Source organism: Protopterus annectens, chromosome 5.part0 (assembly GCF_019279795.1).
Source record: "Protopterus annectens isolate FY-2018-M chromosome 5.part0, PAN1.0, whole genome shotgun sequence".
Classification (NCBI taxonomy): Eukaryota; Metazoa; Chordata; order Ceratodontiformes; family Protopteridae; genus Protopterus; species Protopterus annectens.
In genome coordinates this window covers 772,422,299-772,447,492 of record NC_056735.1, presented here as the reverse complement: position 1 = coordinate 772,447,492, position 25,194 = coordinate 772,422,299, and the positions used below count along the sequence as shown (strand labels likewise).

General features: G+C 43.3%; 1 protein-coding gene across 3 annotated transcripts in view; it reads right to left on the bottom strand.

The window, feature by feature from the left end:
- Nucleotides 1-25,194, bottom strand: part of ATM (ATM serine/threonine kinase) — a 3,174,581-nt gene that overhangs the window by 240,616 nt on the left and 2,908,771 nt on the right. For all 3 annotated transcript variants that reach the window (XM_044072618.1, XM_044072619.1, XM_044072620.1), the window contains one exon: nucleotides 24,534-24,683. In XM_044072618.1, the coding sequence (XP_043928553.1) occupies nucleotides 24,534-24,683 (150 nt within the window). The remainder of the gene's footprint in view (nucleotides 1-24,533; nucleotides 24,684-25,194) is intronic.

The following is a 25,194-nucleotide window of genomic DNA, read 5'->3' as shown; positions in this document are numbered from 1 at the left end:
TGTCTGGGCTTGGCTTGAGAAGACCTGGAAGGGGCTGGAAAGGACCAATTCTTAAAGGGCCAGTGCCTACTAAATCTAGGAGGCTGAACTTGTAAGAAATCTTTAACAGTTTGCATAGATTTAGCTTTATCTTCCATCTTTTTAAAAACTTCCTCAGCCATGTTGCCAAACAGGCGGTCCTGATTTAAGGGAACATCCAACAATTTAGCTTTTACATGATCAGGCAAAGATTGCTCCTTAAGCCAAGCATGCCTTCTGAGTACATACCCAGTAACAGCAGCCCTACAAGAGGCCTCTAATTAATCAAAACCGCAATGCAAAGTATGTTTTCCAACTTGTTCAACAGAGTGCATTAAATCTTGTAATTCTTTATTTTCCACACAGTCAGGAATCAACATCATTTTCTGTTTAAGCAATCCAATAACATGTTGATGATACTTTAACATATGAAACTGGCAGTTTAAAGCCCTAATGGCCAAGGTTGCAGAAGTGTAAATATTCTTTCCCCATCTATCCAGCGTCCTGGAGTCTCTATCAGAAGGGGTAGGATTTTTAGCAGTAGAAGTCTTAATGCCCTTGGGCTCCTGTGAAATAGTCTCTGGATCCGCAATAGGATTTTTAAAAAGGAACTTGTGTGACTCAGGGACCCTGTAGTATCTCTGTCAGGTTTTCTGGGAGCAGCAGGCAAGGAATCAGGGGCCAAACTAGATTCTGAAAAAGCATCAACAAAATCTAGTACAGGAAGAATAGCTAAAGGCCTATGCTGAGGTAGGAGTAAGAAATCCCTAAGCCTCTTTTTTGATTCAGAAAAATCATGGCTTTCCCAGTGGAAATGTTCCCTTAGAGTATGCAAGGTTTCCCCAAAAGAAAAATCCTCTGGAGGTGAAGCAGAGGAAATGGAGTCTTCTGCATCAGAATCCTCATAGGTAGATAAGGGCAAATCCAGATAATCAGAAGAATCAGAAAAAACAGAATCCTGATCAGAAGATTCATAAACAACTTCAGTCCTAGGCCTCTTAGAAAGGGGGGTTGGCTACCCCTGATTAGAGTTATTAAATCTTCAGCCATTCTTATCATTTGTTTTTTAGGCATAGAGGCCTGAGCATGTGGCCTGGGCGTCGTTTTTTTAGGCATGGTTCGAGATTTAGGCCTAAGTGAAGAAGGACGCGTCGGTTTAATATGCAAGCCCGTAGGCCTGAATACATCCTCAGAAGCCGGTGCCTGCACAGCAGCTCCAGACCCATCCAAGATAGAGACATCCGCGAGTTCCATAGTTGAAGCATCTCGTGGCATACCGGACTCTGAATGGGTCTCAGTAGAGGCCTGCGAATCAGATGTAGCGGGTATCAGGGGCTGTGAAATGTATCAGGGGCTGTGAATGTGCCTCACTGAGTACCGGCAAACTGGCAACTGGCTTAGGGGAAGCGTCGTCAGCAGTTTTGGACCTCAGCAGCCTGTCTCTGTCTTTATCTTTGCGTTTTTTTGGAATCCCGGTAGTCGGATGGGTAACCAATGACATTTTGGGATAATTAAACAGAGAACTGAAATATTTAGAGGCAAAAATATACCAACGACGGATAGTGCACTGATTAAATAAAGCACAAAACTGACAGCAAGGTACGTCATTGGTCAGGGCCTATGCAAGGAATACAGTACGAATGAAAATCTTTTTGAGGTATTTGCTTTCCACAAGTAATGAAATTATTAACTTTTACTGACATCGGTAAGGAGCAAGAAAAAGTTTCCCCAACGGGGTACTTGGCTTTAGATGAAGACTTCAGTTCTGAAACTCGAAAACGAAAATTTCAGGAGTCGGCCGACTGGCACTTGCAAACTGCTTCTGCTTCAGGCATCACACGGCAAGAAAGACTGATGTAATGGCGTCAGCTGCATGTTTTATACCCCTGATGACCTGACATCATGGAAGAAGTGACAGCAACCGACGCAGGACTCAAGACTTTGTTAATCAGGCCGACTGAGGGCTACCTGCAAGCAGATAACCCAAATGTAATGACTGGAACAGTGAAACACGAAGAACATCCAGTGCTGTCTGGGCCAGTAGGGAGTCACCAACACGATTTTTGGTGTGTCCTGCTGGATTTTCAGCAGGTCCTTCTGAATGAGCGGGAAGGGGGGAATGCATATAGATATTTCCTCTTCTAGGAGATTATGAAGGCATCTGTTGCCAGTGCCTGGGGGTCTGGTATCATGGTGCAAAAGCCAGGAAGCTGCCTGTTGATGGAGGAGGCAAACAGGTGTACCCAACCTGTGTTCCAGATCCAGGAAAACATCTCTGTGAAGCATCCATTTGTGGTTGTTTGTGATGGTTATGCTCAGATAGTCTGCCTAGGAGTTGTGGAGAGTGGGAATGTAGACCGCCTGCAGGATAATTCCCTGTGAGGTGGCTAGTTCCCATACCAGAAGGGCTAGTCTGCAGAGTAGCTATGACTTGGTCCCTCCTTGTTTGTTGAGATATCACAGCACAGTGGTGTTGTGTGTGTAAATCTTCAATGGACCTTGCTGGAGGAAAGGTAGAAAGGCCCGAACAGCCAGAAGAATTGCCCTCATCTCTGATCAACATTGATGTGCTCTAGACTGTGAGGCTTTGGTCACAAGCCCTGCACCCTTTGATGGCCCAGAGTTGCTCCCCAGCACAAGTCTGAGGCATCTGTGTGCATGACCTGTGTGGGTAGAGGTGGTTGGAGGGAAAGACCTGGATTGTGGTTCACTTGTGCCAACTACCACTGTATTTTCTTTTTTATGCAAGGGAGAAGGGGGACCCTGTACTTCAGAGGATGAGAGTGCTGTGTCCAGACTGACCGAAGATACCACTGTAACTTTCTCATATGCAGTCTTGCTAAAGTTGGCATGGGGATGGTGCCTGCCATGTACCCCAAGAGTCTGCGGAACTGCCTTGCTGTCAAATCTGTAGATTAGAGGACTAGAAGTAAATGTTATGTCAATGTTTCCACCTTTTGGGGTGGAAGATATGCTTCCATGAGGTCTGAACATATTCTACACCAGAGGATAACAATGCCGTGTGTTGGCTGGAGATGTGATTTTTGGAGGTTTAATTGAAATCCCAGGGACTGTGGAAGAGACACTACAATGTGGATGTGGAGCTCGAGGGTCTTCTTGCTGCCTGCCTGGATCAACAGGTTGTCTAGGTAAGGGAATATCTGTATTCTCTTTGTCCTGTAATAAGGAATCACTAGGGCCAACCATTTTGTGAAAACTCTGGGTACAGTGGAAAGCCCAAATGGCAAGGCACAGAATTGAAAGTGAGAAGAGCCCACCAAGAACCTCAGGTATTTCTTGAAAGTTGGTTTTATGGGTTTGTGAAGATAAGCATCCTTTATATCTAATGTGGCCAAGAACTCTTGTGGAAGCAGGAGAGGAAAGAGGGCTGGTAGAGACCTTTGGGAACAGGTTGAGATGGGAGAGGTCTAGTATAGGTCTCCAGAGTCTGTATTTCATGGGCACCAGGAAGATCCTGGAGTAGAAGCATCTTCCTTTTGCAACTGTGGGGACTGATTCAATGGTTACCTGAGTCAGCAATGTTTGCAACACCGGTTGCATGAGGTCCAACTGTTATGTAGGTGGCTGTGGGGTGCCCTTTCATTTTGGAGGGGAGAGCCAAGACAGGAAATAACCATTCTTGAGGACTTGACAGGACCCAATTGTCTAAAGTGATGTGGGTCCAGACAGGGAGGCAGTGAGAGAGGTAAGGAAGGAGGAGGAGGCAAGGATGGCAGGTAGTCGGATGCTACCTGCCCTGTCTTGAAAGGGTGGTCTCTGGGGAAGATGCTCTAGCTGGAGGAGGTTGGTTCCTTGTAGGATTCCTAGGCCTTGAAGGAGCAGCAGGATGAGAGTGTTTCCTTATAAACTGGATTTTAGCCAGATAGTTTCTCTGAAACTTTGGTATGGGGAGACCAGCAAGTGTTTAAGGTCCTGCATTTCTTTAGCTTTTTGCTGCAGTGACCTGAAAAGGTCTGCTACTTTAGTGCCAGACAATGCTGTATTGTCCAGGGGTGCATCAATACGCTTTGCCCTAAAGTCATCAGGCAGGGACTGAAGGCGAAGCCAAGAGTATCTATGTAAGGCAGATGCTGATGCTGTTGACCTGGATGAAGCTTCAGCAGCATCATAACTACACTTTATAGAGTGCCTGGTAACCTGAGAAGTGAGAGCCAGGAGAGAGGACAGTGAGGCTTTGGCAGATCAGTCAGGGATATCAGCCAGTTCTTTGGTGGCTGATTCTAGGGGAGAGAGAGAGTGCATACTTGGCCATGTGTGTCTGGCAGTTTGTCACCCTGAAGGACAAGGTAGCAAAATCTTCTTACACAGACATTCCATTGTTTTCCTGTCTTTGTCAGAATGGTGGTAGTGGGTAAAAGCTTAGAGGCCTTGTCCATAGAGAGAGAGAGAATGTGGCTGGGTCAGCAGGTGGGCACTTAAGCAGATGCTCAGCAGCGTCAGGCACCTTATAAATTCTGTCAGGTCTGCGTGGAGCAGGTGGTTGGGAATCTGGATTAAGTGATGCTGAAGAAAAGGCATGCAGAAATGCAAAAAGGATAGGTGGGACAGCAGATGGGCTTGGGGAATCCATCTGAATGAGGTCATAGTATCTTTTTTGGACCTCGGTCATTCCAGAGGATTCCCACTTGAAATGGTCCTTCATCTTGGAAATAGTTTTCCAAAGGTCAAGTCCTTAGCTGGGGAGTCAGGATCGACTGATTCTTCCTCAGGGAAGCCACACCTCAAGGGGAAAGAAAGGTGTAAGATAAAAGATTCCTCAGAGGAGGAATCAGAAAAGTCTTCCTCTTCCCTCATGGTAGGGTCTGAGGTCTGAAGCTTAGGGCTCAAGAGTGGTGGAGCTAAGTTAGCACTCACAGTAGAGGTAGGACACAAGACCATGAAAGCATTAAACAGGCTTTGGCTGAAAGCATGCCAATCAGGCATGCTTTCAGAAGAGGGAGATATGCGCTTTTGTTTGTCTTTCTTTTTAAGGGGCCTAGCAGGTGTCTGAAGGGGCCTAGAGTCTGGAGACTGCAAAGGACCGGAGGGATCCAACAGGCCTTCTCAAAACGCTGGTTCACCCGGCATCAGAGACAGAAGTCGGTAAAGTCTCAGCGGACATGCTCTCACTATGAGATTGTGTGGCATCCATGGAGGTAGCCACTATATCTATTGCAGCAGATCCGGATCCTTCTACCAGGCCGACTTCGGGCACAAGCTGAGGATCGGACGGTAGAGGCCCAGCGGAAGAGATAGGCCATAAGGTCTTGCCCTTCTTTTTTGGTGGTTCCGAAGGAACGTTGGAGTAGCCCTCCATCCCGAATGTAATCTGCTTAAGGCATTGATTTTCCAAGTAGAGTTTTAAAGCATGCAGGCGGCTACATAGGGTCTTGGATACAAATGTCTGACAAATGGAGCAGGCCTTGTAGTCGTGTGACCGTTGCAAGCAGAAAAGGCACTGATCATGGGTGTTCTTGTGGGGAATTTTCTGAATGACAAACAGGCAATACAAGTAAAAAGGAAGGACTTGAAAGGGTCCCCGATGAGGTATTTATCTTATTTTCTTTGAATCTGATGTCAGCAATAGCAGGAACACCTGGCGTATGACTGGTGGCTGAGAAGTTCTGAGGGCTGTTGTGTGCAGACGTCACTTTTATGGCCCACGTTATCTTCAGCCATGTCAGACATCCCACGCACCTCAGAGGGACTGAAAAATTTTGTATACTGGCCAGACATACACAAGACAAGATGAGTAAACCCATACATAGAATACTGCAACATTGGAATAGAAGGACATCTATCAGATATGCCAGGTGTAAGTGTAATGATGCAAAACATTGCTGCCATAGTTTGAGTGGCATACTGCATTTACAGATATTCCCAAAACATTTTACAGCCCTGTTTTGCTTCCTGTCTTGTAAAGAAAATCATACCTGTTTCTTTCCCATTTTCAGGAACCTTACCATCCTGCAATGAACTCTTTTCTTCTGCTTCACACCATCACATCTGCCAGTCATAAGCTTCCTCCTATAAAGCCCATTCATTCTCTTATTTTTGACAGCCACTTCAGTGGCAGAAGTCAGAACACACCAGAGGAGCACTCAAGCAGTCATGGATGATGATGATTTTTTCAGTTAGGCTCTTAACCCCTCCCCTGGTGGCAGATATGCATCATCACATATGCAAGAGCAAGCAATGATGAAGACTAACACTGCGCCACTGCAGTTTGGCATGGCCATGTACACATACCTGGTCCATCAAGCTGAATGTCATATAACTTGATCTCCAACAACTGCCAGCACTGCAGCCAGCTGTACCACCTCTAGCACCAGGATGTATAAGCCAAAGATGGCCGCTCACTCCCACCCTCCCTTGATAGCTCCTCCAACTCCTGAGCTCGAATCAGGGCTTTACTGCTCTGCATTATGGAACTTGCTCCAAAAATGACTTGCTGAAAAGATTATCTGTTCCCCACAGTTCTCTAAGAATTATACAATAAATTCAGTCTGGATCTACTGTCCTACTAAACTGTAGCTGTTGAAGTTCCTGTATTATCAAGTGTATTACGAAAGGGAAAAGAATGGAGTACATCACATTTTCCTAGCCACATCTAATATGTGGGTACACTAACTCTCCATTTTCCTGATCTATAAACACAAAAGAGTACTTATTTTGTAGTCCTGACTTTTTGGCATCTTCTTCTATCCACTCCTATGTTTTAAGTATCCATATCCCTTTTTACCTTGTTTTTCAATGTTATGTATGTTCATAGGTAGGTACTAGGCTATCGGCCCTACGGCCCATACAAGCCTAGCCAAAAAATGTACCCTGGCTTTCGCCACCCAAGACAATTATTTTCCTGTGCCCCTGTCGAGCAGAGCCACAGAAGTGATCCCCGGGGTGAATTTCCCATTTCCCATCCAATCATCAAGATTTTTCTTGAAGAGTGCTAATGAGGAGCTCTGTTTGACATAGATAGGTAGTCTGTTCCAGAGTATGGGAAGTCTCTGGGACAGGAATCTATCCCTCTAGCATGTTCTGTTTATTGTGGTGACAAGGTTAAGGTCCCTAGAGCATGTAGCTCGGAGGGATTGGGATTTCTTTAAGTGGAGCATGTCCAACAGCTCTGGGTTTGACATAGCTTTGTATGTTAGGCAGAGATCGCCCCTGAGTAGGTGATATGCGATGGAGTAAAGCTGTAGTTTTTTGAGACGGTCTGCATAGGGCATATGTTTGAGGCCAGTAATCCTCTTTGTGAGGTATTTCTGTGGTCTTTCCAGTTGTTGTAGATGTCTTGTGAGGTACATACCAAAAGGGGCATTGTACTCTATAATGGGTCTAATGAGTGATGAGTAGAGGGGAACAATGACCTCTTTTTTTCTGGATGAGAATCCTTTTGTGATGAGATGAGCCACGTAGAAGGATTTCCTGACCACTGTGGCGATGTGATTATCAAAGGAGAGACTACTGTCCACCTGTGTCCCAAGGTCTCATCACATTTTCGACATTAAGTAGACTACATGGGTACAGAGTTTTTACCAAAGGGGATGACAATACACTTTTTGGCATTGAGCTTCAGGCAATGGCTTTGACACCAGGTATCTGTCTCATTGAGGCCCTTTTGTAGCTTGTCCACATTGTTAGGAGTTTCGATTATGGCTCCTAGTTTGCAGTCATCTGCAAACTTTGTTAGCCAAAGACCTTATGTGTTGGCCTGCACTTCAGAGAAGTAGATACCAAACAGGAGAGGACCCAGGTCTGAACCCTGTGGTACTCCACTTGTCACTGGTCTGATGTCGGATTTGGAATCCGCTACTTTCACAGTATGGGTTCTGTCCGTGAGCCAGCTGGCAACCCATTTTGTGACATAGGGATTTATACCTAGTTTAGTGAGCTTATCTATAATTCCAGAGTGGGGGATGGTGTTGAAAGCCTTGGCGAGATTTAGATAAGCTGTGTGAACCATTTTACCCTGATCTATGGCTTTGGTGACTGCTTCAAAGAAGTCAATCAGGTTTAGGAGACATGATCTGCCTTTTACAAATCCAAACTGGGTAGGGTCCAGAGTTTGGAGATTACCAATGTCTTTGTTTATGAGTTCCATGATGATACGTTCCATGGCCTTGCAGACCAGGCTCGTCAGGCTAATGGGCGGTAGTTCCCGGGGTCCGTCGTGGCTCCCCCTTTGTGGAGTGGGATAACTGTCGAGGTGCGCCATTCAGTGGGTACAAAGCCTGATGTGAGGCTATGATTGAACATGGTACTTAGGTAGGGTGCCAGTTCATTCTGTAGTTCGTGTAGAATGCAGCCTGGGATATTGTCAGGTCCCATGGATGCTGTGTTCTTGGCTTTGGAGAGTGTGTTTTTACCTGTGCAGCCGTGATTATAGGAACTTTGCATTCTTCAGGTATAGAGATGGGCCCTCTAGGGGGTGAGAGGGGGATAAAGTTAGCACTGAACCTATCTGCTAGGATGTTGGCAATATCAGTTGATTCTGTATATTTAGTGCCATTATGCTGTAACTCAGAGCAGATCTGAGTGTTCCCATTTAGATTCTTGACATAGCTATAGAATGCTTTGTGGTTGTCTTTAGAGTCAGTGGCAATTTTGTTTTCGTAACTAGCTTTGGAGGATTTTATGAGGGATCTCAGCTTCTTACTGAGGTTGACCAGGGAGTTCCTCCAGTCATGGGATTTTACTCTTTTTTGCAACAGTTTCTTTCTTCTGTTGTAGAGTTTGTTTATGGCAGAGGTCCACCAGATTGGCTTCCTTTTTTTAGAGGATAACATCTTGGTTCTTTTAGGGATAGCATGATCCATACACTCGTGTAAGTGCTTATAAAGTGCATTTGTGTAGGATTCGGCAGTCATACCTCTATGTTCCGTCTGCATGGGTGTCATGAAGTTTGCCACTTCTGTCTTAAGAAGTGTGAAGTTGTCTTTTGAGAAGTTTTTTACGATGGTTTCCCTAATTGGGGCTGGGGGTGGGATGTGGATGTCTAGGCTGATTAGCCTGTGGTCGGATCTGACCAACGAGGAATTGACCTCTGGTGTGGAACACCGGTTTCCCATGTTGGTAATGACCAGGTCTAGGATATTGCTGCCCCTGGTGGGGGTGTGAATAAGCTGATCCAAGGCGTTGGAATTTATGAATTCTAGAAAACGTTGAGCAAAAGAGTTGGCACATGAGTAGTTTTCCCAGTTAATGGTGGGGTAGTTGAAATCGCCCATTATTAGGGTGTTGGGTTGTACCCTAATACTTTCCAGTGTATCAAGAAATGAGGAGTGTGAATCCTGGGGCATGGTGGGGGTCTGTAGCAAGCTACAATTTGGATTGCGGTCTTGCCCAGAGTTAGTTGCACTTGGATAATCTCGGATGCATTATACTGTGCAACTAGCCTGGAGGTGTGGATATCCTTAATGAATATGGACACGCCTCCGCCTTTAGTGCTTCTTTCTGTGTTAGGTGGCCGAAAGGTGTGGTATGAATTGAAGCCTGGTAATGCAGGGGTGCTCTCTGGAGCTTTGAACCAGGTCTCTGTCACTGCACAGATGTCAATGTTCTCCATTTTAAGGAGTGCCTCGAGTGAGTGCATTTTGAGGTTTAGACTTCTAGCATTGAGTAGCATTACCCTCAGATTTTGCTTGCTTGTACCTGTTACGGTGGTGAATTTGTCATTTGAACCTTGCCTAAAAAAGGCACTATAGGGGTTGCAAGAGTCTTAGCCAGTATCCGGAATCCTAACGGCGACAGGTGCAGGCCATCTCTGGCAAAGCATCGTGGACTGTCAATCATGAAAACCCAGGCAGACAAATACTGGATCCCCTAATGACACCTGAAGCTTAGCCAATTGTTGAAGTCAATCATTTTGTCCTTGTACTGTGATATCATTCTGGGTGATGGCAGGATGCTACTCAGGGTTAGGGTCATACCTGCCTGGGATACAAGATCGGAGAGCTCCTCCATGTCTCTTTTCATGTAGTCCAGGGAGGTACGTCTCAGGTCATTCACACCAACATGGACAATGACAGTGTCGTATTTGTACTTATTGTGGAGTGATATTTATGTATGTATGGTTGTGGATACATATAATTAACATATCAGTAAATTTTTATTTATTTTTATTTGTTAGGTAGATGGATTGGTTCTTAGACTCTTCTCTCCAATACTTGAAAGTTATGAGAAAGATTTTTTTCCAGAGAGTTGGTACATAGGTTTCTTTGATGGATCTGTTTATCAGGATAGACAATGGATAGGCCAGATTATAAGCTGCAATTTAAAAATATTCTGCTGGAAAATTATCAATCGCTAAGGACTTTAGATAATGTAGGACTGTTTTTGATTGTTAAAGCTGAGACAGGTTGTAAAACTGAAAGAAACTGACTGTTTTTTTGGCAGGGATAGCGAGGGTGGGTGGAGTGGTTGGACTTTAGTAAGATATGCACTGACTGAATTAACTGAATATTGAATTGTGTGGAGATACTGCTTGTGTTGTTGTTAGAGGTTGGAAGGGGCTCAGAACTCTGCCTTGAGTGAAGGAGATTATTTACTGAGGTCCATAATAATTTTGGAGTGTTTCAACATTTTTTTGAAGGTTGCCACTGTAAGACAGTTTGTCTGATTGAATGCGACGTTTAACACAACTATAAAGGTATCTGAAGAGATTTACTTCTCCACCAGTGCTTCCATGCTTCCAGTTTTTTAGTTTGCTTTGTTAGCCATAGCACTGGATTTGAATTGATTCTTTTAGTCCTCATAGTAGCTAGGTCATTTAGTATACTGAGAGGAGTTGTATTGAAATGTGAGATTTTAGAGGCACAGAGTTTAACACAGTCCTGTTACACTGGACTAGGCCTGAAATGAAGGTGTTTTTATTGAAAGTGGACAGGTTCCATACTTGGCTGTACGACTTTTTTGGCTTGTTTTATTCCCTGACTATGAATGTGGGGAGATGCTCACTGATGGTATAAGGGAGGCATGCGGAGATACCTACACAGCTGGGCCTGGTATAAGTTTTCAGTTTAGTGTGTATTGCCTGTGGCTATTTTTATTAAGTCTTATGGATGAGTTGATGAGCTGAGTTAAGGTTTACAGATTAAATGAGTTAGTGGGAGTGTTGGAGATGATACCCTGCCAGTCAATGCTGTGGTCTCCCATGCTGTGGTCTCCCAGTATTATATTTGGATGGGAAAAGTTGTGAGAGGACAGGCAGAAGACATTTTCTGCTGACTGGATATTGTTTCTAGGTAGTCAGGTGGTATTTATAAAACATATGATTTTATGCTTAGTGATTTTTAGGAGAGTTAATAGTATTTCTGCATTATTAAAGCTTGGGGGTACCTGGGGAAGGTGAGTGACTTCAAGAATATTTTATATACAATACCTACTTTCACCTGGTTTTCTGTATTGTAGGTCCTGTCTAATGATAAAATATTGGGGGGGGGGGGGATTATGATTTCCTTACTTGTTATTTCTGTTTTAAGCCAGGTTTCTGTAATCACAAAAATATCATGGGAATATAATGCAATGAAAACATGAAGATCAGGTAGTTTACTATTGATGCTTCCTAATACAGGAAGGACATGTGAGATATTAGAAGCTCTGGATATATGGAAATGCTCTGTGGTTCTTTTGTTTGGCTAGGGTTTGGTGGATTTTAGGAATCAGGTTGAGTAGTACTCTAAAAATTGATTGTTTAAATAGAGCAATTTAAATTTATATTTTTATTTGATGGCAAGTTATTTTAATATGGGGTTGTGAGTAGTGTATGTATTTGAACAAATCTGCAAATGTAGCTTGATAAAAGTTTGGGATTATATCATGGGTGTGTAGTGAGTTGTATGGACTGTCTGGTGTTTCATAGTAGAATGGAAGTGGCACATTACCGGATGCTAGGTGTGCAAGTGCTGTCAAAAGAATGAAATGACCTACCGGAAGGATGTGCATTGCAGAATAAAGGAGTAGCAGGTGTAGTGTGCTCCTTCAGTTATTGTAAAAAGTTGATGTATGAACAGCAGGGGGAAAATGTGACTAGATGAGAGTGGGAGTAGTTGCAAGGATGTCCGATTAGGATAGCTTAAGGATGGAGTTTGTTTGCATTGTGATAATGTGGGAGATATATTATTGGTTGTGGAAAGTGGAGGGTGGAGATAATTCAGTTTAAATGTACTGTGAGTGGGGGGTGGGTCGGAAATGGGGGTAGGTTAGAGGAGCAAGTGAGGTCAAGCATGGCAGGGATCTCTCACAAAGGACAGCACCCTGTTTTACAGAAATAGTTTGCTATCTAAGGGAAACAAGTAAGTATATTAATCTTAAAAGCAAGAAGGCATAAGTTCCTTACAGTAAGCTGAAAAGATTGCTTAAAATCAGGAGGACTTCTTTTGCAGACAACCGGAACAAGGAAACAGTCCTGTTTATGTATATTACAATGGCAGGAATTAGAGATGTTGTTGTCTCTTTCGGCTTTTCCCAGTTAGGGGTTGCCACAGCGGAACTCTGGTCCGCTAATGACTGGCAGTAGATTTTTACGTGCCGAGTTAGCAGCCCTGACGCACAACCTTCAACGAAGGTATGCCCATTCACGCATGTCTCCACACAGAAGACGCTTTAGCTGATAATCGAACAGGACGTCTTACTGTGAGGCGACAACGCTACCGCAGCACCACCACCGTAGTTAATGGCAGGAATTAGAGATAAAGCAGGTAAATGGATTCAAGTTGCAGGTGAGAAAATGGGGGGGGGGGTTTGAAGGCACTTACCTCACAGATGGTGAAGGTGTTAAAAGCTAATAACCATTTTTAACTAAAATTCTAGGTGTGGCTAATTTTTAGTGAGTGTATCTCCTATTTATGTGGGTAGTAAATGTGTTTACTGTGACATCCTCTAGATGTCTATATTCCATGTTGTTACAATCTTGAAAGCATTTTATTGATAAGAATCATTCCCAAGCAATACTTACCTTGTGCGCATACTGCGACATAGATATAAAATACTTAATTCTAAAACACCTCCTAAACAATTTTCATAAAGGCAGCATGGAGAAATATAAACACTAACATTACTTATCTAAGAATCAGTCTGCAAGATCATACACCTTGAAATTTGCTGCCTGGCATCACTAAATAAAATTCACCTTGAAATGTAGTGAGGTATACCTTTACTCGGACAAAATGGTGTGTACAAAAAAAAAGGGAGAACCTATAGAAACAGGTTTTGTCAAAATGATGGGAAGAACATTAATTTTGCTACTTGGCATGTCCTATCTGTTGACTAACATTATCATGTAATACTTGTACGTTATTACAGCAGATGACATCCTGGGCACTACAGTGAGCCATATTCCAGAAGTTTCTTCCCCCAAGACTGATGGTCAGAATTGTCCATTTGGGATATTATTCCAAAACAGTGATGGTTTCGTGGCAGTACAGTGTAAAGGTCAAGCTACTTGTGAAAGCATAGATATGTTTATTAAACATTTTACTAATGATTTCCTTTTCCAGTCAAAACAACTGTATGGTTGTTAAACATAAGGTGTAGTATCTGGTTTATGCTGTTCTTGTGACCTGTACTATTACTGAACATACAGTTAGACAAGTCCAAGTATGGATAGTGGAAAGCAATCAAGACATTAAAAATGCTGCTACCACCAGTCCTGTAGCAATGCACTCAAGCTGTAAACCTTTTTTTGATGCATCACTGTTTTAATTTTGACTTGTATTTGAATCCTGCTGAATCACTGCTAAAGAAAAAAGCCGGATATATTTTTTCTTACAACACTCTGCAACATTATTATGTCAAAAGAATGAGCTGACCTACCGGAAGGATGTGCACTGCAGAATAAAGGAGTAGCAGGTGTAGTGTGCTCCTTCAGTTATTGTAAAAAGTTGATGTATGAACAGCAGGGGGAAATGCGACTAGATGTATGTTGTGATTAGTTTTTCTGGCGTTCTACATGTTTCTGCTTGATATTTTTTTACTCCTCTCACTGGTCCTTTTAGATGTGTCTAATTATATTTAAATTGACTTATTTGAACCCTTTCTTTATACACTGAAGGCATAACTCTCAACTTTTTTGCTCAATAATACTGGACAGAGCCAAAAAATAACAAGGGGGATGGGGCAAAGGCCCAAAATTAGTGACTATGTTTAAATAATGCCATAATTCCCTTAAAAATTAACAGAACAATCTGTTTTGCACCAACATGCATTTTTCAAATAAGAAGTGTGAAACTGTAATGTCTGCATTAGAGTGTAATCTTCAGAAATCAACCAGAAAATCAAAAATTTTACAAGAGATAGGGCACAGGTATGAAGCAAAATCAGGACAGTTTAGAGGTATTTCAGGAGGCATGGTCAAAGTCGTACTATGTTTTTAATATTGGACTAATAGATGAAATGTTTTACCTGCTTCTTGCTGTCAAAAGATGAATTAATTAGTACATCTCACATAGATCCTAACTTCAAATTCAGATATACTATACTTTTAGACTAGCACCAACCATACTCTATCACATAAAAATAAGCCACTCAAGCCACCTTTCAGAAAGGCACTCTATCAATATTTATGCCAAACAATCCTGCAAGTATAGATATTGGTTAACCTGCATGGCACTCAATGTCCTATCTGGATGCAGGGCATCATTATTCTTTCAGGAAACTTGGCTAGGCTTAAAACGATACCTTGGGTTGTCAGCCTATTAACTGTCTATGAATCTACGAATCATAACAGATTCCCTCAGAGGATCCTACTGTTTTTAACTACTTACACATTCACTGCTTTCTAAAAAGAAGTTATGTTCTTACCATAACGTTCCATGTGAGTTGTTCATCTCGCCTTTGTTCTTATACGTGGGTTCGGAGCCGATCCATCAGCTCTGAGTCGGCCACTTTCCAAACTCTAGATCTCTGAGAAGCTCGAGACACAGTCCCTATCCCATGATGCTCTGCTGCCAAACCCCAGATCTAGTTTGCTGAACCCAGCAAGAAACACAACTAAGCAACCTAATATAACAAAGTAACTATTTACAATTAGTTAAAAGATAACATGGCTGACAAGAGGATACTAGTAAGATCAACCAGACCAACTCACATGGAACGTTATGGTAATAACATAACTTCTTTATGTGAAGTTCAATCTCGCCATTTGTTCTTACATGTGGGTAGCGTCCCAAGCACCCTAATCCTGGGCGGCTCACGAGAGTATATTCCTGAGAACGGTGGAACCAAAGGAAGCCCTGTCCCTGGAGGCCCTGTCCACTTTATAATGAGCAATAAACATATGAGGTTTGGACCAAGTAGCAGCTGCACAAATGGTGTCCAAAGGTAAACAAGCTGCGTGAGCTAAGGATGTAGAAACAACCCTGGTAGAATGAGCTTTCACTTCACATTCTAAAGGTTGATGGGATGAAGAACATGCAAACTTTATGCAATCAGAAAGCCATTTGGACAACATAACTTTGGATACCGAAAGGCACTTCTTATTGTCTGCATGGGAAACAAATAGTTGGTCTGATTTTCTGAATTCTTTAGTTCTGTCCAAATAAAATCTCAATTGTTTGTGAACATCAAGCTTATGCAACATGTACTCCAATTTACTGGCATGATGCCTGAAAAAAGTGGGAAGTTCAATGGACTGGTTCAAGTTCGCTTCGGAACAGACCTTCCGGAAGAAAGATGGATTTGTTCTTAGAGACACCCTGTCGGGGTGGAAGACCAAATATGGGGGCCTAATAGAGAGTGCTTGAAGTTCAGAAACTCTACGCGCCGAAGTAATGGCCACTAAGAAAATTGTCTTCCAAGAAAGGAACTTCAAATGACAAGAAGATGCGGGCTCAAAAGGGGGAAGCATGAGTTGAGACAGCACCAAATTTAGATTCCAGGAAGTAATCGGATGTCTGATAGGGGGTCGAAGGTGATGAGTCCCTTTCAAAAAGGCTTTACATAACCTGTGGGACACAACGTTACAATATCCGCATCCCACATGGAAGTTAGATATGGCAGCCAATTGAACCCTTATAGTAACGGCTGCCGCACCGCTGTGGAAAAGTGAAGTAAAAAATTCCAGAATGCTATGAATAGGGGCGATAAGGGGATCAATACCATGTTGAGAAACCCAGTGACCAAATTGTTTCCATTTGCTGTTATATAGTTTCCTGGTGGAGACTTTATGAGAGGAAACCAGAATATGCTGAACTGCGGGAGACAAATCATGAGACCTGGCTAGGTTGGGATGTGGAGCAGTCAAGCTGTCAGTTTGAGGGATACAAGAGAGGGGTAAAGAACTTCCGACGAATGAGTCAGAAGGTCTGGCACTGGGTCCAGAACCCAAGGTTCATCCACTTGGTATTGTTGAAGGAAGGGGAACCATATCTGCCGAGGCCAAAACGGGGCTATCAGAATAACAGTCCTTCCCAGGCTTTTGGCTATCTGTAAAAAGTTGGGGATCAGTGGGGAAGGAGGAAAGGCATATAGGAGACCCGAGGGCCAATTGTGTATGAGTGCGTCCCTTGGGATGTCCCCCGGTGGAGGGTACAGAGCAAAGTAGCTTCTACATTTGGCATTCATCGGGGATGCAAAAGGTCCCAGCAAGGCTGACCCCATTTGAGGAATATCCTTTCCGCCACTCGTTCTTTGAGGGACCACTCGTGAGGCAACAGAATGGCTCTGCTCAATTTGTCCCCTATCACGTTGGATGACCCCGGGATGTGCGTTGCTATCAGGAAGTGCCCGGTGGATACAGCCCACTGCCAAATTCTCAGGGCCTCTCGGCATAAGGGGTAAGATCTGGTTCCCCCTTGCTTGTTGATGTACCAGACTACCAACATGTTGTCTGTCTGTATTGCAATCGTCTCTTGAGGTAGAGTGTCGTGAAAGTGTTGCAACGCTAGGAACACCGCTCTCAACTCCAAGACACTGATGTGCAAACTGGATTCCATCTCTGACCAAGTATCTTGGACAGTTCTTCCCTGACACAGCCCCCCCCCACCCTATCAGGGAAGCATACATGGTCACTGTGGCTGTGGGAGGGGGGAGTACAAACAGATGACCTACAGTAACTTGGTGGCTGTTCAACCACCAAAGGAGGTCCTTTTTGCAAGTATTTGTCAGCAGGATCTTGTGTGACATTGGAAGTTGTTGATAAGACCACTGTGTGAAGAGTAACCATTGGAGTATCCTTATGTGCATACGGCCCAGAGGAACCACTATGAGAGTCGCTGCCATGGTGCCTAACAGCTTCAGAACTTGGAATACAGGGACTTTCTTTTCCATCAACAAAAGGGATACTTGATTTCATAAAGAGATTACTTGTTCTTGAGGCAATCTGACCAGGGCGGTGGTGGTGTCTAGATCTGCTCCTATAAAGGAAATATGCTGCAACGGCGATAAAGCAGATTTTTTGAAATTTAAGGTTATGCCCATCTGGGAGCAAAGACTGACAGTGTAATCCCTGGAGTGAATCAGTTGATGCCTGGTGGTGGTGGTGAGGAGCCAGTCGTCGAGATATGGAAACACCCAGAATCCTAGACGTCTCAGGTGAGCCGTGACCACTGCCATGCATTTGGTGAACACTCTGGGGGCTGTGGTGAGACCAAAGTGCAGAGCTTGGAATTGGCCGAAAATGCAAGTGATCTCTGGATGGCCTGGCCATTTTGATGTAGTAGTACGCATCCTTGAGATCTACTGAGCACATCCAATCGTCCATTCGAGAAACGGGAGTATTGATTGAAACGTGACCATCCGGAACTTTTCCTTTTTGACAAAGGTATTTAGTTTGCTGAGGTCTAAGATGGGCCTCCAGTCCCCTGTTTTCTTTGGAACTATAAAGAACCTGGAGTAAGTTCCGGATCCTATCTGGTCCGCCGGGACTGGTTGGATGACTTTTTTTCCAGCAGCCTTTGAATTTCTATGGCTGCTAGATTCCGCAGACTGGGTGGAACGTCTGGGATTCTTGCACCAATGGAAGGGGATTCTGACAAGGGAATGATGTAACCTCTGGTAATTATGCTTTTTACCCAGGAATATGATGCAATTCCTAGCCAGGCTTCTTGGTATAAGGCTAAGCGACTCCCAACTGCCTCCAGAGCAGGACGGTTGGGCCTCCTCCTGTCAGGAGCGTTGATAGGGCTTGCCAAGGAACTGTTCCCTGTCACCCTGGTTCTGCGGACCCCCTCTGCTGCCTGGGCGGCGTCTACCATTATACCCCCCTCCTCTGCCCCTGGAGGGGGGTTCACCACGTGTGTTCTGGAAAGCTCCTTGTAACTTCCGGAACAACATTTTTCCACCTTTCTACCCTTTGGGGTATGGTCTAGTGGGGGTGGAAAAACGGACTCCTACGGCAGATAGAGTCTTTCCTTCCTGCTCACACCTAGTGAGCGTCTCCTTGACTTTAGGCCCAAACAAGGAAGAGCCATCAAATGGGGTATTAACAAAGGAAGACTTGAAGGCTTCCGCAAAGGAGCATAAGCGCATCCAGGATTGTCTCTGCATAGCTATCGCTGAACCTGCTGCTCGGCTCGATCCCTTGGCTGCATAAGAAATGAGCCACATGGACAAGTTTACAATGGAATTAAGGGTGTTAAGCTGTGCCGTCACTTTCTCGGAGACAGCATCATCTGTGTTGCCCTGTAGAGTATCTCCAAGCTCTTTGAGGAGATCTCGTTGAAGACGGATAAAGTGGGTTAAATAGTTAAGCGATCTCATTGCAAATGCCGCAGAACTAAAGATGCGTTTCCCATATCTGTCCATCGTCCTGGAATCTCTATTAGGTGGATGGACAGAAGAAGAGGTCTCTTACATCTCTTTCTTCGTGGCCCCCACAACCACCATGGCATCAACGAGGACTCCCTTTGTAAGAAAGGACTTATCCTGAGGGGAGGTGATAAATTTGGTGGGCCTCTGAGGGACTGGTTCCATGGAATCAGGAGACTCCCATGCCTATCGAGGGATCAAGTCCATTAATTCATCGAAAGGTGGAGTAACCCAGGAGGTGGAAGGTTGAGACCCAAAGGCCTTCAGGAGCACCGACTGATCCTTAGTAGGGGTAAGGGACTGCCAGTCACCCCTCTGCTTAAGTATTTCTAGGATGTCTGCAAATGAGACATCCTCTGAGGGGGACCGTGGGGACCCTTTTGATTCCTCTAAGTCGGTGTCTGATGTCAAGGATTCCTGAGGGGAATCCAAGTGCCTCCTCTTGCACAGTCTCCTCCTAGGGACTTTATCAGTGGAAGCGTCTGGTGAAGTGTCCATAGAGCAGGGGTCGCCCGATGGGGTTACCTGAGGCTCTGGGTCTCGACGCTTTGTAGGAACCTGTGATGTAGAGACAGAACAGGGCCCTTTAGGGGAGGAAGAGGGAGGACCTGAAGAGGTAAAGGTCTTAGCAGACATGACCTTCCTCATGGCATCGAAGGCACCGGTGTCTCGGTCCAAGGAGTCCACCAGTTCCGAAGAAGACTGCAGTCTCCTCAGGGCCAAGACCACGGGCTCCGAACCAGAGGATGGAGCCGAGCTCAACTGCTCCGAGACCCCGAGAGGAAGAGTTGGAAACGAAGCTTTGGTTCAACTCTCCCCCCCAGACCCAGTGAGAGAGTGTCGGCTCCGAGACCCTTCGATCGGAACCGAAGATGTCAAGGCAGATGGGGCCGAAGGCACGGGAATAGGCCTCGGCTCCAATGGTTTCAAAACTATCAGGTCCTCACCTTCCGGCTCTGAAGGCTCGATTGGTCTCGGAGGAGGAGTAGAAACCGTGACAGGGGAGGTGTCGGGCTTCGATGCCAGATGAGACGAAGCCAAAAGCAATTTGCCCAAAGCTGGGTTCTCCAAGATTCTCTGCACCACACGGTCCACATCCGAGAGGGTCCTGGAAGAACGGGTCGAAGGAGCCGAAGAATCCACTGACTGAAGGATCAGAGACTTTAAAACCTCTGGTACCGGTTCCAGTTCCAAAGTCGGGACTTGGCTCCGAGGCGAAGGTTCGGTGCTCGGCTCCGAGGGCTGAGGAGCCGGCGACAGAATCTTCCCCAAGGTGCTCGGAGCCGATGACTTGGTCTCCGATGACACCTTGGAAGATTTAGAGGTCTGTTCAGACTTATCTAAAGCCTCTAGGAAGTCTGATTTTAAGAGGCCTCTATCGATAAGTTTTCTACGCCTTTCCAGCATAACTGCCACTAAATGAGTGGCAGATGGAACAGTCCTCTTGCAGGTGTAAATGCGCTAAACAATAAATACATGAGGTGTGGTGGTCTGTGATGGACATCTTCTGTCCACAGCCACACCGCTTGAACCCTGATCTCTGTTTTTCTGACGTGTAAAAAAATGAGAAACAGCACAATTGCTAAGGTTCAGATCCCTGAACTTTACAAATATTAAGAATACTAGCAACCACACAAAACATTAAGATCCCTGAACACTCACTAACACTATTTTGTAGCTATTAAGAACACTAAGAATCACAAAAAAAGTTCAGATCCCTGAACTCTATTTCACAAAAAAAAAACAACAGAGAGAATCACTGACAGAGCCCTGTCACAAAACTCAACTAAGAAACGGCCAAAGGCCTAGCAGCAACCGCTCCTAAGAAAACACACAAAGTGCAAGCTAAGTCTCTCAAAAAAACACAAACAAGTAATACTTAGACAACTACACTTGTATATACACCAAACTATCAGAGTTATAGAAAATTTTCTGTGAAAAGACAAGAAAAAAGGGGTACTGGCCCGAGCTTCTTGCGAAGAGTGTGAGATCCATTGCAACGGCAAACTAGATCGGGTTTGGCAGCACAGCATCATGGGATAGGGACTGTGTCTCAAGCTTCTCAGAGATCTAGAGCTTGGAAAGCTGCCGATTCGGAGCCAATGGAGAGTAAGAACAAATGTCGAGATTGAACAACTTCACATTTTAAGTTTTGTGTTGTTCAAAATTCTACTACATATCAGACTGGATAACTGCATCTCACTTACTTCCTCCCTCAAAAAAGTTATGTTCGTACTTTATACTTTTCACAGATATGTTAAAATTTTAATCACCCTCCATTCTAACTGCAATGTTCTTGAGAACGTTTACTTTAGCTGATCACAACAAAGTGGATAATGATTTTTTTTCTGTACTGTAAATTATCTTGATATTATGTATGCAATATATGACTAACAATATTGTTGGAATTCTCCCTGGACATCTTGTAAAATGGGCTCTGTCCAGAACTACCCAGTTAACAAATAAAATAAAAATAAATAAATGGCTTAGTCACAACACTGTTCAGGTAGAAGACAGTAGGCTTAAGTAAAGGCTTTCATCAGTCATCAAATTTCACACCACAAGGGATGACAAAACAAGAAGTTCTACAAAGAAAACAGAGACATCTAAAATGAGGGATGGAAGGTAGGGCTATGAAGACAAGGACACTTCAGTCATCTGACATTATAATGAAGACCTTACAGACTTGAACTCTTGACAGTTCAGTGCCTTGTCTTCACAGTAATTGTGTGTTAAACATCAGATCTTCAAGGAGAGGTCACTACAACAGTAAATCATAACATTTAGGTTCACACACCTTATGGATCTCTTCCCAGCCAGAATTTCTCAAGTGACAGCAATATTACATTTGTTAACTAACTAACCCTACTGGGCAAGTGTCTCTTTTTAGGGTGACCTGGGAGAAATATCTAATTAAGTGACTTATTCAGTGTCACAAAGAAAGCAAACGTAGTTTGGGAAATCTAACCCAGAACTGCTGTAGGGGCTAGGTCTAACAGCAATTACACCTTAAAAATTTGCACCAAACTACCACTTATACCCTGCATTGTTCCAAAATCTCATCATTCTCTACTTTATGAAACTACCGAGAGGGATGAGTGCTTGTGGTGGGCAAAGAGGAGTGCTCGGCAGATTAACTACAAGTACATGCATCCTCACTTTACAATGTGCATCACAGTATGTGCACTTAAAATCATAAGCCTAACAAAAAAGACCAGTTATCTCAAAGAAACATATAAAAGTATTTCAAGACAGAAACAATGATGATTACTTGCAATAAGCTTCCAAGAAGAATTCATCATGAGTCCCTAACAATACAAACTTTCCAATACAAAGTTGTACCAATAAAGTGTTCTCAATGCAGATAACTGACTTGAGTCCTAACTCCACACATGCAAAGTTCATTCTCATCATGGAGGTCCATACTTTAGCCAGATTTACATCCATGAAACAAGCCCAAAGATAATGAACACAGAAAGAAGAAAAAGTATTAAATTAAAAAAATAAAACTCAGTTTCAAAGATTTAGAAAACAATGAATTATAAAATTTTATTACAGTTTAAATGGATGCAGCCTCACAACGCTGGTGGGAAAGAACTGAGGAGGACTAAATCCACTCCACCTTTTCCCAAACTTCATTATTGCTACTGCATTGCAGGGACACCCCCCCCCCCCTCCAAAAAAAATGCAGCACTCAGGTTTCAAACAAAAGCTTCATGGGACCATCTGAAATAAAAATAATCACTGCATAAAGTTACAAAGAACTGTTAAATGTCCAAATTATACATTTTAAATTCTAGATAAAAACTGAATTATTACGTGTATGAGAACATCTCAGGGAAAAAGGAACATAATAAGCCAGCAAATAGTATCCCAAGCAGTCTTCTCAAAAGCAGTTTAAGAATATAGCAACAATGAAGCATTTTCAAAAGTTTTTTCTTCATACAGCCTTCAGGAATTGGGCTGAACCCTTGACACCGCTGTCATTAATAGGGTGCCTGCTGAAATTCAGAGGTCGATAACTAGTTCTTGGAAGAACATAACTACAAGTGCAAATGTGGCAAAATATGACAGTGTCTAGGAATATTCATCCACTTTGAGGGATAGTGGTCTTGGTTTAGTTCATATAAGTAACATGCTGTGGTGGCACAGCTTCCACAATCAGAGGCTGTAATCTGCCTACCTACAAAAATGATTTAATGCTGTAAAACCCAATTTCATAATTTACTGTTTATTGTTTGAACCATAGTTTATTTTTCAGCTATTAGGGACCTGCAGTTTTGGGTTTTACACTTGTGATAGGGAGTCTTATTAACACAGTCAACACCAGAGTCAATGCACAATGGTGTTACAAGGAGATCCTCCCCTTTCCCTGCTTGCAGGATCTTTTGGAAAAATCTGCAAACCTAAAATGTAATCAAATGGCTGAAAACCACAACTCTGTGTGCGTATTTTTTCCTAGGTTATTTTTCTCCATCGTTACCGGATATCAGCCCTCCTATATTCCAGCTGGCCCATTCATTTCTCATGAGTGAGGGTCAGTTGCTGAAGCTCTCATACACACAGGCATAAGAGGCTTTGTTTGCATGGCCTAATCCCACCCCATGAGTGGGGGGTCATGAGACCCAAACCACCACTGGGTTTACTATGCCTTCTCCATTCCAAGTAGATGCCTACATGCAACCACAATGACACCTACTACTCATCAGATACTTGAGGAGCCAGTCAACCCTAGGTTGCATTTGCATTTGCTATCTTTCATCTGAGAGGCTGTGGCATGTTTGTGACCTGCTCCATTCTCCCTCCCAAGATGGACAAACAGCTCAGCTGGGTTACAGTCAGGTCTCTAGCCTCCTAAGCCAACAGAGATGGCCTACATACATGACTTTTGGCAAGATGAACAATTCATGGCATGATGCTGCCATCAGAATGGGGTGAAGGTGAGGTTACATCAACATTCTGTCAACTGGTTGTCCTATGACACTATTGGTACCTGCTTTCAAATCTTCTACAGCCAGCACACATTTATTTCAACTTTAATGACTTATTTTAATTTATTACTTTAACTATTACAAAGGCTGATGAAATAAATAATGAAAGCTAAAAGAAAATAATAAAAAAAAAATCATGATTTCTTTTTTGAGAAAAAAAAAAAAGAAAAAAAGATTATTGGCAATTGTAAAGAAAATCATTATCATATGCTACAATCATCATAGACAAGCACTGTGTAGTGTGTTGGGGTACAATTTTTATTAAAGTGAATTGATGGCTATGTTCCATGTTGCTTTATTTTACCCTTAAAAGTGAATTTTAAGGTAGCACTTCTCAACTCAAATAAACTAAAAAGGTACCCATCATAAATGTTGAAATTACACACAGAAAAATACAAGCATCCAAACAAATGCATCTGTGCTAGATTAAATACCAGAAGACACAAGGATTGTGGGTTGATGGAAAAGCAACCTGAGATTGGTATACAAAATTTCATTTTATATAGAGGAAAGTTAGCTCAGAGGTGGAATATTGAGAAGGAAGGTGATTAGTTTCCAGGCAGCATGAATGCAATTTACTATGCAAAATTGAGGAAGACGTTAAAATAGGTAGAGAGAGATCAATGACAACAACTGCAATACCAGGGGAGGTTGTTACAGTTCTACAGACATAAGTAAAATCCAATGTCTTGTGTGTCTTTTTCATCAAAACTTGAGTTTCTACCATGTTAAAATTCCATCACAAGCAGCTTCATTCTTTACTGTTGAGCTACATACCGTCAGTTTCTTACGACACTGCAAGCTGCTCCAGTCCTTTGGTCTGTATCGTCTGTGTGCTCCTGACTCCTGATTAACTAAAAATTCTCCAATGGGAATAGTTCCTGAGCACCATTCAAGAACACCACTTCTTTGAGATAGAGGAACAACCTGAAAAAAAAAAAACACAGGTCTTGTCCGATAAATTCAATACAGGTTTTTTTTTTTAAACTTTTCCTGATATTGGCAAACATACACCATCAGACTTCTTATGGAAATGGCTAAGGACAATTACTACAAGCTTACTCACAGACTGGATCTTCTTACTCAAAAACAAGGGTGTTTGCTACACCCCGATGTTAATCTTCAACTGACTGCTGGATGATAAAGTATTAATGCCTTTCAGGCACCTGTTTACTGAGGATGTGCATCAAGTACTAATGAGGCAAGAAAGCCTACTACTAGAAAAATCATATATTAGCAAATGGAAAAGGTTTTCTAACTGGTGCCAACAACATAACCAGCACCCATTCAGGGCTAGTTCTTCTCTGGTTTTAATATCTGTGTGAGTTACTATCCTATGGACTTTTCCTATTCCTCTACAAAGGGTCATCTAATGGCTGTTTCAGCATGTCTACCCATGAATCCTCCTATTTCAATGTAGTCTCATGTCAAAATGCTT